This window comes from Mobula birostris, chromosome 5, assembly GCF_030028105.1.
Source record: "Mobula birostris isolate sMobBir1 chromosome 5, sMobBir1.hap1, whole genome shotgun sequence".
Taxonomy (NCBI): domain Eukaryota; kingdom Metazoa; phylum Chordata; class Chondrichthyes; order Myliobatiformes; family Myliobatidae; genus Mobula; species Mobula birostris.
This window is the reverse complement of record NC_092374.1, coordinates 33,848,933-33,862,207: the sequence shown is the minus strand read 5'-3', so window position 1 is coordinate 33,862,207 and position 13,275 is coordinate 33,848,933. Positions and strand designations below refer to the sequence as shown.

Here is a 13,275-nt window from a genome sequence, read left to right as displayed (position 1 = left end):
TTTGATGTGATTGATAACTTCAACAACGTCACTCAATACGCTGTTAAGATCAGGTGACAATTTTCAGCTAGCCAGCATTTCCCTGTGTGTGACACAATGTGTAGACTGGCATTCAGGAGCAACCTCTTTGACTCGGGTAGTGAAACCAGACTCGTTAAGCTGTTCCAACAGCTGTGCTTCAATGTCCTCTGCTATGTCATCGATTCTCCTTGAAACTGTGGTAGCTGAAAGAGAAACCTGTGCCATCTTGTTAGCTGCAGCTTCTCCCAACAGTTCACAGCACATATCCTTGGCAGCAGGCAGAATCAATTCTTCACCAACAGTGAAAGGCTTCTTAGCCTTAGCAATACAGCTAGCCACTAAGTACGATGTTCTTAGAGCAGCAGCATTTGTGGAGGTGGTGGCTCTCAGCACTTGCTTCTGTCCCGCTTGCTCACGTTTTTTCCGCTCAAAAAACACAATGGGTTTGTCTTTAAGTGCAGGGTGCTTGGACTGAAAGTTCTGAAGCAGTTTTGAGGGCTTCATTGCCTCATTAGACAGCTTGTCTCCACACAGCACACACAGGGGGCTTGGAGTGTGCGAGTCACCCGTCACAATAAAGCCATATTTTATGTACGACTCGTCATATTTTCTGTTGAAGGAAGCTTTTTTTTTGCAGTCTCGGCCTCAGCTGTCTCTGCGTGATCATCATCGTTAGGCCTTTTCTGTCCCCTACCATCTCTTCCAAAGAAACTCTCAAGCGACATTTGTGTTTTACTCAACAAGTAGTTGTAGGTTAATGACCGACTGATGACCTCACGTGGGTAATGACCTCGTGTGCGTTCAAGTTCAACAGTGGGCGTGACAGGGAATGAGGAAAGGTGCAGTTGACTCATATCGTTTCCTCGCGGCCCGGTAGCACACGCTTTGCGGCCCGGTAGTTGGGGACCACTGGACTAGAATACAAGAGCAAGGATGTAATGCTGAGGCTTTATAAGGCATTGGTCAGGCTGAACCGGGAGCATTGTGAGCAGTTTTCGGCCCCTTATCCAGGAAAAGATGTGCTGGTATTGGACAGGATCCAGAGGAGATTCAGTAGAATGATTCTGGGAATGATAGAGTTAACGTATGAAGAGCGTTTGATGGCTATGGGGCTGTACTTGGTGGAATTTAGAAGAATGAAGGGGGAATCTCATTGAAACCTATAAAAATGTTGAAAGGCCTGGGTAGAGTGGATGTGGAGAGGATGTTTCCTATAGAGGACGAACCTAGGGCCAGAGGACACAACCTCAGAATAGAGGGATGTCCATTTAGAACAGAGATGAGGAGGAATATCTTCAGCGAGAGTGTGGTGCATCTGCGGAATTCATTGCTACTAACGGCTGTGGAGACAAAGTCATTGAGTGCTTGGTTCTTCATTACTCAGGACATCGAAGATTATGGAGAGAAGGCAGAGGAATGGGGTTGAGAGGGATAACAAATCAGCCATCAGAATGGCGGAGCAGACTTTTTGAGCTGAATAGTCTAATTCTGCTCCTATGTCTTATGTATTTACATGTATTGTGGTTTTTATTAGTATTATTGCATACTTTACTTTATTGTGTTTTTTTATGCTGCATCAGATCCAGGATAATTATTATTTTGTTCTCCTTTACACTTGTGTACTGGAAATTTTATTAAACAATATTGAAAACTATAAACATAGATTCAAAGGATTGGCAGGTTTGTTATGCAAAAAGAGATTAATGAGACCAGACTATCATCTCAAGTTTAAAAGAATGAGAAATTATCTCAGTGAAACGTAAGAGGCTTGACTATAGATGCAAAGATGTTCATTCTGCTGGAAGAGGTGTTCAAAACTAGGAGTCAGTAGCTAATAACTAACTTGCTAAACATAAAGTCAATCTTTGGGATTGAATAGCAGAGAAGGCTAAAGAGATTGAACTACAAAGTTCATCAAGTCAGAAATCAGTGATCTCTGGATACTAAAGGAACTAAAGGATGTAGGATTCGGGTAGGAAAGTTGTGTGGTGATAAGAGAGCAGCCGTGATCATACTGAATGAGAAAGCAAGCACATGAGGCTGAATGGCCTCCTGTTTGTTTCTGGATCTCATGTCCTCAGTTTCTGCGTTGGCTGCCCCATAACTCACAGTTGGGTGGACACAGAGTGAAAGCAGGAAGGTATAATCCACTGTTGGTCTTAACGACCAAGGATGCTGGTGACTGACTGGTGCACACTCATTAAATCACCCAGTAAGAGTCTTTTTTTTTTTTAAAAAGTCATACTTACATGGAGAGTTATCAACAAAGAGCTGGTCGATGTTGTGAAGCAGTTCATTTCTGGGTGAGATGTGTCCTTCACTGAGGAGAGAGAATTGAAGTTCACTTTTAAAGCCTATTGTACACCTTAACATCACAAAGCCAAGTAGTTCAAAATGCAATAGATCTTCAAGCTATTTATTCACTATTTAAAGGAAGTATACTAGTTGTATCAGGATGGGAGGTGGAATATTTGTCTAAATAAGCATCTACATTAACGGTGAATTGCAATTTAAATAAATTTCACTGACATCTGACTAGAATTTGTACAAAGAGGTCAATTCCTCAGAAAGCAGTAACATCCAGTACTCTAACACTGTTTAAGTTGTGCACTGTATTTCCTTTCCATCTCAATTCTCTAGTAAAGGGCACTCCTAGCTCTACATTATCTTGGATGGTCATTGCTGTCTTAGTGATCAAGTTGCCGGGTACAACTGGTTCACTTCTGCTATGAAACAATTACTTTTCTTAGTATATTTTATACTATGTAACACAGCTGCTCCTTTATTTCTCCCTTGCTTCATTGTTTAGAAAGAGAATGGAATTTCTTGTGAGAAAAGAGAAATTAGTCCATCAACTCTGGCTATCAGAGTAAATTTGTTTATTTCACTATAACCCATTTTCTCTCACATCCCCCATCAATTCCCCCTGATTCTCCCCCACCCATCCACACCAGGACAATGTCCCAAGCAGAAATGATTAGACTTACTACTGACACAATGAAATATTGGTAACTTTTGATGTGGAAAAAGAGCTTGGAATCAATTGATTCAGTTAGATAAATATTAAAAGGACAAACTGAAGCTGTAAAAGAAGTTTCTGGCAAAGAGGAGGGAAAAAAGGTGACCTACTGGAAAAAGACAAATATGTACTTGCATATACAGTAAAACTGGTTCAAATTAGTAATGATTATTGTGTGTTTGGTCCAGACATCAGGTGCTTCAATGTACTTTTTACGCGTCAAGTTAGTCCTCAGTGGAGTGTCAGGTTTTATAGGTTGGCTTGGTAGCTGCAGCAGTGACAGGCTGTTACTGCCTGTTTACCACACACAGTTGATATTGTATTACAGAGCTTGGGGAGCAGACAGAAATTTATACTCAATCTCAGCTGTGCTGAGACAGTAAGAGAAAGAGAGACAAAATAGAAAATAATGGAAAAACTGGGCAGACCAGAGCAGAGTAAAGCTTCAGGTCAATCAGCTTTCATCAGATTATCAACCAACATGTTAACCATTTCTCTTGACACAAATGTTTCCTACATTTTTGTGTTAATTCAGGTTGCAAGCAGGGTTAGATTGATCTAGGGAGGTTACAAGGTTGGTACAACTTCATAGGCCAAAGGCCCTGTACTGTGCTGTAGTTCTATGTTCTACCCAATGCAATTTAATTATGAAATAACAGAATAAAAAGAGGGCTTTAACTCACAGTGGGATTACAATGTTTCCCTCAAAATAATTATTTTAGCTAGCACCCAGGGCTCTATTTATCACTTAACTAGTTCCAAGCGTTGCTGTACAAAGAAAGATGGAGTAAACTGGACCTATATTCTGTAGGATTAAAATTCAGAGAAGTCCTCATTGAAGCTTTCAAAACTCTTACTGGGGTTGACAAGCTGAATGCAGGAAAGATGTCATCCTAATTGAGAAGTCTAGAACCAGGGGTCAGTGTCAAGCAGTAAACCATTATGGTCCAAGATGAGGAGAGATATCAGCACTCAAGATGCTAGTGACCCTTTACAGCTTTCTACCCTGGAGACTTCATTCAAAATAGAAATGGACACTTTCCTGGATACTAGAGGGAAACAAGGGATAGACGGATTGTGCAGGAAGAGGTAAAAGAACAGCCCTACAATGGAGCAGGCTGAAAAGATTACTCCTCCTTACGTTTTATTATATTGCAATCTTTTATCGTCCTAAAACATAGGGGGGCACTTTAGTATCACTTTATACTGGAACCTTAAAGCAACATCCTAGATAAAGAGATGGAAGGCCTTCTTTTTTCTGTGCAATAAGGACTCTCCAAACGTGTTAGAACTGAAATTATGGATGCAGTGAAATCTTGAGAGGGGAGTTGAAAATCTGCCCCATTGTGAGTAGCAAGGCCAGCAAAGAAATATTAAAGAGACCTAGGAGGCATAACAGTCAAATAGCTCCATAACTATTTTAACTCACATCGTTTGTCTTTCATTTTTAAAAATTTGACTTCGAACTCTAACGCTAAGATTCGAGGCGTCTCTATTTTTATAGACTCCTCAGTTACTTTTATACAACAAGATGTTATCTCTGATCCAAATGGTAGATTTCTACTGGTTAGTGGTCTATTATTTAATAAAAAGGTAGTTTTGGTTAATGTTTATGCTCCCAATGTGGACTGTCCGGAATTTTATAAATCATTATTTAATCAGTTCCCGAATTTGAATGAGTTTTCATTGATCTGGGGCGGAGATCTTAATACCTGTTTATCTCCAGCTTTGGACCGTTCGGCTCCTCTACGGACCTTACCTAATAAATCTACAACTTTGATTAATTCATTCCTCTCTGATTCTGGGTCGATAGACATTTGGCGTTTTCTGCATCCTCAGGAAAAAGATTTTTCTTTTTTTTCACATATTCACCATTCCTATTCAAGAATTGATTATTTCTTTATTGACTCTCGTCTTATTTCTTCAGTGATTAAATGTGATTATGACTCTATAACCATTTCGGATCATGCTCCACTTAAGCTTTCTATTAAAATTCAGGCCAATACACAAAATAATGGACAATGGCGTTTTAATTCGCTGTTGCTTCAGGACTCGGATTTTGTTAACTTTATGAATGAACAGATTGATCTTTTTTTTTACAATCAACTATACAGAGGATATTTCTGTGAACATTCTTTGGGATACTTTTAAAGCTTATATTCGTGGTCAGATTATCTCGTATTCTGCTGCTTTGAGGAAGAAGCTGAAGCAGGAGGAGTTGGTAATTGTGGACAAGATTAAGGAAATTGATAAAAAATATGTTACAGCTCCTTCTGAGGAGTTATATAAACAAAGAACTGAACTTCAAATGGAACACAGTTTATTACTTTCGTCCTCGATTGTAAACCAATTAAAGAAAACAAGAAGTGAATTTTATGTACACAGTGACAAAATTGGCAAACTGTTGGCTAACCAATTGAAGTCTAATTATGCTAAATCTCAAATTAATCAGATTTATAATCAAAATGATCGACTGATACTTGATCATGCGGGGATTAATCAAACTTGCTTTGATTTTTATTCTTCTTTATATCAATCAGAGTCTCCTCGAGACTCTAAATATATGAATGATTTTTTAGATAACCTAGACTTCCCTGAGATTTCACAGGATATGTCTTCTATGCTAGATACTCCCATTACTACTGATGAGATTAAGAATGTTATTTCCTCTATGAACCTGGGGAAAGCTCCTGGCCCTGATGGGTTTACCGTAGAATTTTATAAATGTTTTGCACCTTCATTAATCCCTTGGTTCTATAGGGTTTTCGAGGCTTCATTAAATCTTGGTAAACTTCCCAAGTCTTTCAATAGAGCCTCAATCTCTCTAATATTAAAGAAGGATAAAGATCCTGCTCAATGTGCATCTTATAGACCAATATCTTTATTAAATGTTGATTCTAAAGTTTTTTCTAAGTTATTAGCAAACAGATTAGAAAAAGTACTTCCTTTTATTATTTCGGAAGACCAAACGGGTTTTATTAAAGGTCGTTACTCTTTTTATAACATTCGCACACTGTTAAATATTGTTTATACCCCCTCACAAAATGTTCCTGAGTGTGCTATCTCTTTAGATGCTGAGAAAGCTTTTGATAGAGTAGAATGGCCTTACTTATTTAAGGTGCTTGGAGTGTTTAATTTTAGCTCGAAATTTATATCCTGGATCAAACTGTTATATCATTCTCCTGTGGCCTCGGTCCATACTAACTCACTAAGCTCATCTTTTTTCCCTCTTTTTCGAGGTACTCGACAAGGTTGTCCTCTTAGTCCTTTATTATTTGATATTGCATTTGAACCTCTTGCAATTGCCATTCGAGAATCTCCAAATATTACTGGGATAACTCGGGGCTTAAAGTCCCATAAAATATCACTCTATGCTGATGACTTACTTTTATATATTTCTAATCCTCAAAAATCCATCCCTGCTGTTTTAGAGTTATTAGCACAATTTAGTCTCTTTTCAGGTTATAAATTAAATCTTAGTAAGAGTGAACTTTTCCCAATTAATAAACAACTTCCCTTATATCATAACTTTCCGTTTAAATTGATAAATAATTATTTTTCATATCTTGGGATTAAAGTTACTTGTAAACACAAAGATTTATTTAAGATTAACTTTTTACCCTTAATTGACCATATTATTCAACTTTCATCTAAATGGTTTCCTTTATATTTAACTTTGATTGGTCATATTAATGCAGTTAAGATGTTTTTTCTGCCAAAATTTCTATATATATTTCAGGCATTACCGATTCTTGTCCCAAAATCTTTTTTTGATAAAGTTGACTCAAAAATTTCTTCATTTATTTGGCAAAATAAAAACCCGAGACTGGGTAAAATACATTTACAGAAAGCTAGGAGAGATGGAGGTTTAGCATTACCTAACTTTAGATTCTATTATTGGGCAATCAATATTTGACATATGAAATTTTGGTTACTTGACCAGGATATACTATCCATTCCTAAATGGGTAGCATTGGAATTACAATCTGTTCAGGGCTATACACTTGGCTCTAGTTTAGGTTCCTCTCTTCCTTTTGATTTGAAACGCCTTAAACAGGTATCTAACCCGATAGTTAAATATACCTTACGTATTTGGTTCCAATTCAGAAAATTTTTTGATCTTAACCAATTTGGGCTAGCGATTCCTATTTTAGGTAACATATTTTTTCCTCCCTCTTTTACGGATCGTGCTTTTCAAATTTGGAAGACCAAGGGTATTTCACGGTTTTTAGATTTATTTTTAGATGTCTTTTGAACAATTATCTAATAAATATAATTTATCAAGAATACATTTTTTTAGATATCTACAAGTCAGAAATTTCCTAAGTACTATACTTTCTTCTTTTCCAATGCTTCCTCCTACATACATTTTAGATACTATAATTAACCTTAATCCATGTCAGAAAGGTGCATCGGCTATGATTTATAATATTATTATGAAACTTGAGAAAGCTCCATTTGATAAGATTAGGGTAGATTGGGAACAGGAATTGTGGTCTATCATTTCCGTGGATGACTGGGGGCAGATTTTACAATTAGTCAATACTTTCTCTATCTGTGCTAAACATTCCCTAATTCAATTTAAAGTTGTTCATAGAGCACATATGTCCAAAGATAAATTAGCTCACTTTTATTCTCATATTAATCCTTTTTGTGATAGATGTCCGGGACAGATAGCCTCTTTAACTCATATGTTTTGGTCTTGTCCTACTCTGGAAACTTTTTGGAGAGACATTTTTAATATTATCTCAAAGGTATTGAATATAGATATCTCTCCTCACCCTATTACTGCTATCTTTGGACTACCTAAAATTTCCAGTAATCTTTCTCCTTCAGCCCGTAGAATGATTGCATTTCTTACTTTAATGGCAAAAAGATGTATCTTACAACATTGGAAAGAGCTTAACGCTCCAACTACCTTTTTTTGGTTTTCTCATACGATATTATGCTTGAATTTGGAGAAAATTAGAAGCAATCTTTATGATTCCTCACTTAAATTTGAACAGACCTGGAGATCTTTTATTCAATATTTTCATTTAATGTAATTTTTTTTCTTCTCTTTTTTGCTCCATATTTATATACCCTTCTTGTTTTTTTTTACTATTTTTAATGGACGTCGGGTTTGAGGACGTGATTTTAAGTTCTTTAACTCTATTTGGTTCCAAGTTAGCCCATTGCTTTGCTTTGCTTTCAGTTTAGTTGCACGGTGGGTTTTTTTTGGGGATTTTTTTTCTCCTTTTCTCTATTGATATATATATATATATATATATATATATAAAAATTAGTATACTATTATGTTACCTTAGTATGTTATGTTTAAATTACATTGTTTGTATCACTTTTTTTTCTGTATTAATATTTCCTGTAATTTTATTATATTCTAACAGTGTATTAGTGCCTATATGGCTTACCCTTTTGTATACTTATTCAATAAAAAGATTTAAAAAGAAAGAAAGAAAAATTTGACTGTATTGTCATGTTTGCACTTTATCCATTGCATAGCACTTTGAACTACATTGCCTGCGTGAAAACTGAATAGTTACTATTATGTACAGTTATTATTACGTAGAGTAAGATCTAAGAAACACTGAAATTATAATTGACAAAATATGAGCAGCAGTGTTGTTCAAAGGATGATGCAGAGTTAGAGCTAAGGGCTTGATTTAGGGGGTGGACAGGGCCCCAGTTTAATAAAGGTGTTCCCTCCAAAGAGTCCCACACTGAAGTAACTCAATAACCATTAACAAAACAAAACTATTGCCAATGAATTACACAAATTCTAAAGGAAGGAAAGCAGAATTTAAATTTTCCCAGTAAGTCATTAATCTCATTATTTTAAATGGTCAGCATTTTGCTTTTTAATTCTACACTTCAAATCCATAACTAATATGACAAGTCACTATTTAATTAATTCAGTAGCCAAGAAGGAAACAACCTTCAATACAAATTAATAGATGGCAAGAACTAAACAAGCAATATCACACTAATCACACCAAGAGACAAATACTGCATTGTCATGAAACAAATTTTACAACTTATGCCAGCGATAATAAACCCAACTGATTCTGTTCACTAAGCAGTTCAGTTGCAGCACAAAAGTCAAAGCTCCCAGTAACAAAGCCAATTCACACATTCCCAACACACTGCAAAACTCAGATCACGAGAAGGGAGGCCTTAAAAATTTAAACTTACGCATCATCACATTTCAATTTAGATTCTAATTCTACAAAGGGAAGCACTGAGTTTTATGTAACAGATTTACCAGGATGTGTAAAAATTGTTAGTTTAACTTAGCATTAACTCATATAAACCAAGTTCAACATTTCACAGTATTCAAGGGGAAAAAGAAAGCTAATTTTCTAATTTCTACGCACTAAGTTTTAAAATTGCCCCTCGTATATTTGCTTACTTACCCTGTGTGTATTAAAATAAGCTAGAGGTTGGAATAATTATCAGGCCCTTTGAGAAAAAGGCAGAACAGGTCAGAGCAATAGTTGTGGTTGCTCTCCTCTTCTCCAGCTTTGATTTTATCTTTAAAAGTAAAATATTATTTAGAGATACAGCACAGTAACATGCCCTTCTGACCGAGAAACTCATGCTGCCCAATTACGCTCACATGACCAATTAATCTACAAGCCTTTGGAACGTGGGCTGAAACTGGAGCACCCGGAGGAAACCCACGCGGTCACAGGGAGAACGTACAGACTCTTCTCAGAGAGCTGCAGGAATTACACGTCGTGCTAACCACTACGCTACTGTGCCAATGTTGGTCATTTCTGATCACACTTCCTTTTCAAATAGCTGTTTTCAGGGTTTCAGTAATATAATTCTCAGATTAAATACATGAAGGATAGAAATTTTAAAAAAAGAGATAATGAAAATATTTAGGACTGATAGGCGCGTTAAAAAAAATCCTCACTTATCACAAACTCTTCCTTTAATTAAAAAAATGCACTCAGTTCCCAAAGTCCTGAAGTGCGTACAGTGTGAAGTTAAAATAAAACTTCTCTTCTTCTATGACAGTTTGGAAGAGCTTGGCCACCCACAAGAACTATGGGTGAACATCTACAAAAGATCTGCTTTACCCTCTGGTTCCTTGATTTCTCTAGACACTTGAAATCTGAAAAACAGTGTTTAAAAAAAAACTTCAGCAGGCCAGGCAGCATCAGTGGAAAGAGAAACATTAAATGTTCCATGTTTTCAGCAGTTCCAAAGGAGGGTTTTCCCTCAAATGTTCATTGACTTGCAATTTACCAGTGTACCTTATTGCTAGTCTGACAACGCCTACCTGATGTCCAAGGCAGTTAACCTCACCTCTTCTCATCGGCGGAGATCTTTGATGCATGTTCGGACCAAGGCTGCATAGAGGTCTGGAGCCACATCGTCTGGCAAACCACACACCACCCCAAAAAAAAGGGGCATCATTGTGTGGATTATGACAAATAAGGGATACTTAGTAGCACTGTCAATAATGGCATCCATGATTTTGCTGATGATTCAGAGTAGACAATTTGTTGGATTGCATTTTTTTTCTTTTTCAGAAGACGTACCTGGCTGATTTTCCATACTGTTGGGTTGATGTCGATGTTGTAACTGTGCTGGACAACTTGGCCAAAGTTCTGGAATGCAGGTTTTCTGTTGAGTCGAACTGTTGTCTAGTTACAAGATCTTTGCTGTTTCCAGTACTCTCAGATATTTTGTGATACGAGGAGTTAATTGAATGAGACCAGCTTCTGTGTTGAATTGTGATGTTTCCTCGGTTCCTCATACTCCCTTTAAAAAAAAATTACTATCTTCCAATTAATTGGGTTTATTCAGAAAACAGCTTGTAACATTAGCTTTGTTTTAATTTCCAAAGGTGATGTCTGATCTTCTGAGTGTATCGAATAATGTCCATCTTAATTTCAGATTTCTAACATTTAGTTATTTTGTTTTTCCAAGTACATCAACTGATCTTTATTAATTATTGGTTGTAGGATGGGCAAGTCTCTCCTTCCGGCATTAGGCAGAGACTGAGGGTCAGAGTACCAGTGGTGAGATCTTAAAGGTATAGTCAGGAGAGGTGGATGAGTGCTTACAGGACGGCTTTGAATCAGTGGACTGGATAGCCTTTGGATCGGAATGAATATGCCACAGTTGTCACCAGCTTCAACTCCTGCACGGATGAATGTGCACCTTCAGGATCATACCCAAACCAGAAGTCCGCTGAGAACTAAATCTGTTACATTCAAGATCAGCAATCCAGAACCCTACAAGAAGTCCAGGTATAACCTGTTGAAGGCTATTGTGAGAGCAAAAAAACAATTCCATGTGAAATTAGAGATGGAATCAGATGCAAGCCAACTCTGACAAGGTTTTCAGGCCATTACTTCCTACAAGGCGAAACCTTACATTGTATATGGCTCCCTGAGGAGCTCAACGCTTTTTGTGCACGTTTTGAAAGTGAGAATAAAACCACACCTGTTCAAATCCCTAAGGTATCTGGTGACTCTGTAATCTCCATCTCAGAAGCAGACACTAGAACATCCTTCATCAGAGCAAATCCTTCCAAGTGTCAGGCCCCAAAGGTATACCTGACAGTGTACTGTAAACCTGTGCTGACCAATTGGCTGGAATGTTCAAGGACATCTTCCGCCTCTCATTGCTACAGTCGGGGGGTTCCCAGCGGCTTCAGGAAGGCAGCAATCATACAGGTGCCCACGAAGTGAAGGCTGAGCTGCCTCAATGACTATCATCCAGTCGCACTTACATCTTCTCTGATGTGGTGCTCTGAGATGTTGGTCGTGGCTAGCATTAACTCCTACCCGAGTGATGACCTGAACCCACCGTAGTTTGCCTACTGTCACAACAGGTCTACAACAGACGCAATCTCACTGGCTCTCCACTCGGCTCTGGAGCACCTGGACACAGTAATACCCAAGTCAGGCTGCTGCTTACTGATTACAGCTCAGCATTCAACACTATCACGCCATCAGTACTAATCAACAAGCTTCAGAACCTGTACCTCCTTCTGAAACTGGATTCTTCACATCCTCATCGGGAGACCACAGTCAGTGCAGATCAGTAATAACATCTCCTCGCTGACAATCAGCACAGTCGCACATCAAGGATGCATGCTCAGTCCACTGTTCTACTCTCACCTCCACTCACGACTGTGTGGCTAGGCACAGCTCAACCGCCAACTATAAATTTCGCAACGACACCACCGTTGTTGGCAGAATCTCAGATGGGGACGAGGAACTGTGCAGGAGCAAAACAGGCGGGCTAATTGAGTGGTGTCACGGCGACGATCTTGCACGCAATGTCTCTACCAAGGAATTGGTAGTGAACTTCAGGCGGGGAAGTCCTCAGTGTGAGGTCATGCGGTGGGCAGGGTGAGCAGCTTCAAGTTCCTGGGTGTCAATATCTTAGATGATCTACCCTGGGCCCAACATACTGAAACAATCACAAAGGCCGCATGCCAGCAAAGTATACTTCATTAGGAGCTTGAGGAGATTTGGATTGTTGCAAATGTCTCACAGATGTGAGGTGGAGAGCATTCTGACTGGTTGCATCACCATCTCTCAGGGAGGCTCCAGTGCACAGAATCAAAAGAGGCTGCAGAGGTTTGCAGACCCAGCCAGTTCCATTACAGGGACAAGCTTTTCTATCTTCAAGGATATTTTCAACAGGCACTGTCTCAAGAAGGCAGCATTCATCATCCAGGACTCTCACTACCCGGAACGTGCCCTCTTCGCATTGCTACAGTTAGAGAGGAGGCTACAGGAGCCTGAAGATTGACACTCACTGCTTTAGGAACAGCTCCTTTCCCTTGGCCATCAGATTTCTGAATGGTCCATGAACCTATTCCTCTTTTGCACAATTTTTTTTGTTTTCAATTGTAATTTAGAGCAGTGTTTAATGTCTTGCTAACAATGCTAATAAACCTGATTCTGACTACAGATAATGCTGGATGTAGAACAATCCAACCCATAGTTGATTCCTCAGTGTGTCCAATATGCAGAGGCTACCAGATCAAATTCCACCTTAAATGATGCAGATCTTATAGTCTAGTGGTCCCCAACTACCGGGCCGCAAAGCATGTGCTACCGGGCCGCGAAGAAACGATACGAGTCAACAGCATCTTTCCTCATTCCCTGTCACGCCCACTGTTGAACTTGAACACACACGAGGTCATTACCCACGCGAGGACATCAGTCGGTCATTAACCTACAACTACTTGATGAGTAAAAAAA

At 38.6% G+C, this 13,275-nt stretch overlaps 1 protein-coding gene across 2 annotated transcripts in view; it reads right to left on the bottom strand.

Annotated features, from left to right (window-relative positions):
* The window catches only part of arsb (arylsulfatase B), a 93,056-nt gene that overhangs the window by 20,848 nt on the left and 58,933 nt on the right, over positions 1 to 13,275 (bottom strand). For both annotated transcript variants that reach the window (XM_072257841.1, XM_072257840.1), the window contains exon 6: positions 2,271 to 2,341. In XM_072257841.1, coding sequence (XP_072113942.1) covers positions 2,271 to 2,341 — 71 coding nt within the window. The remainder of the gene's footprint in view (positions 1 to 2,270; positions 2,342 to 13,275) is intronic.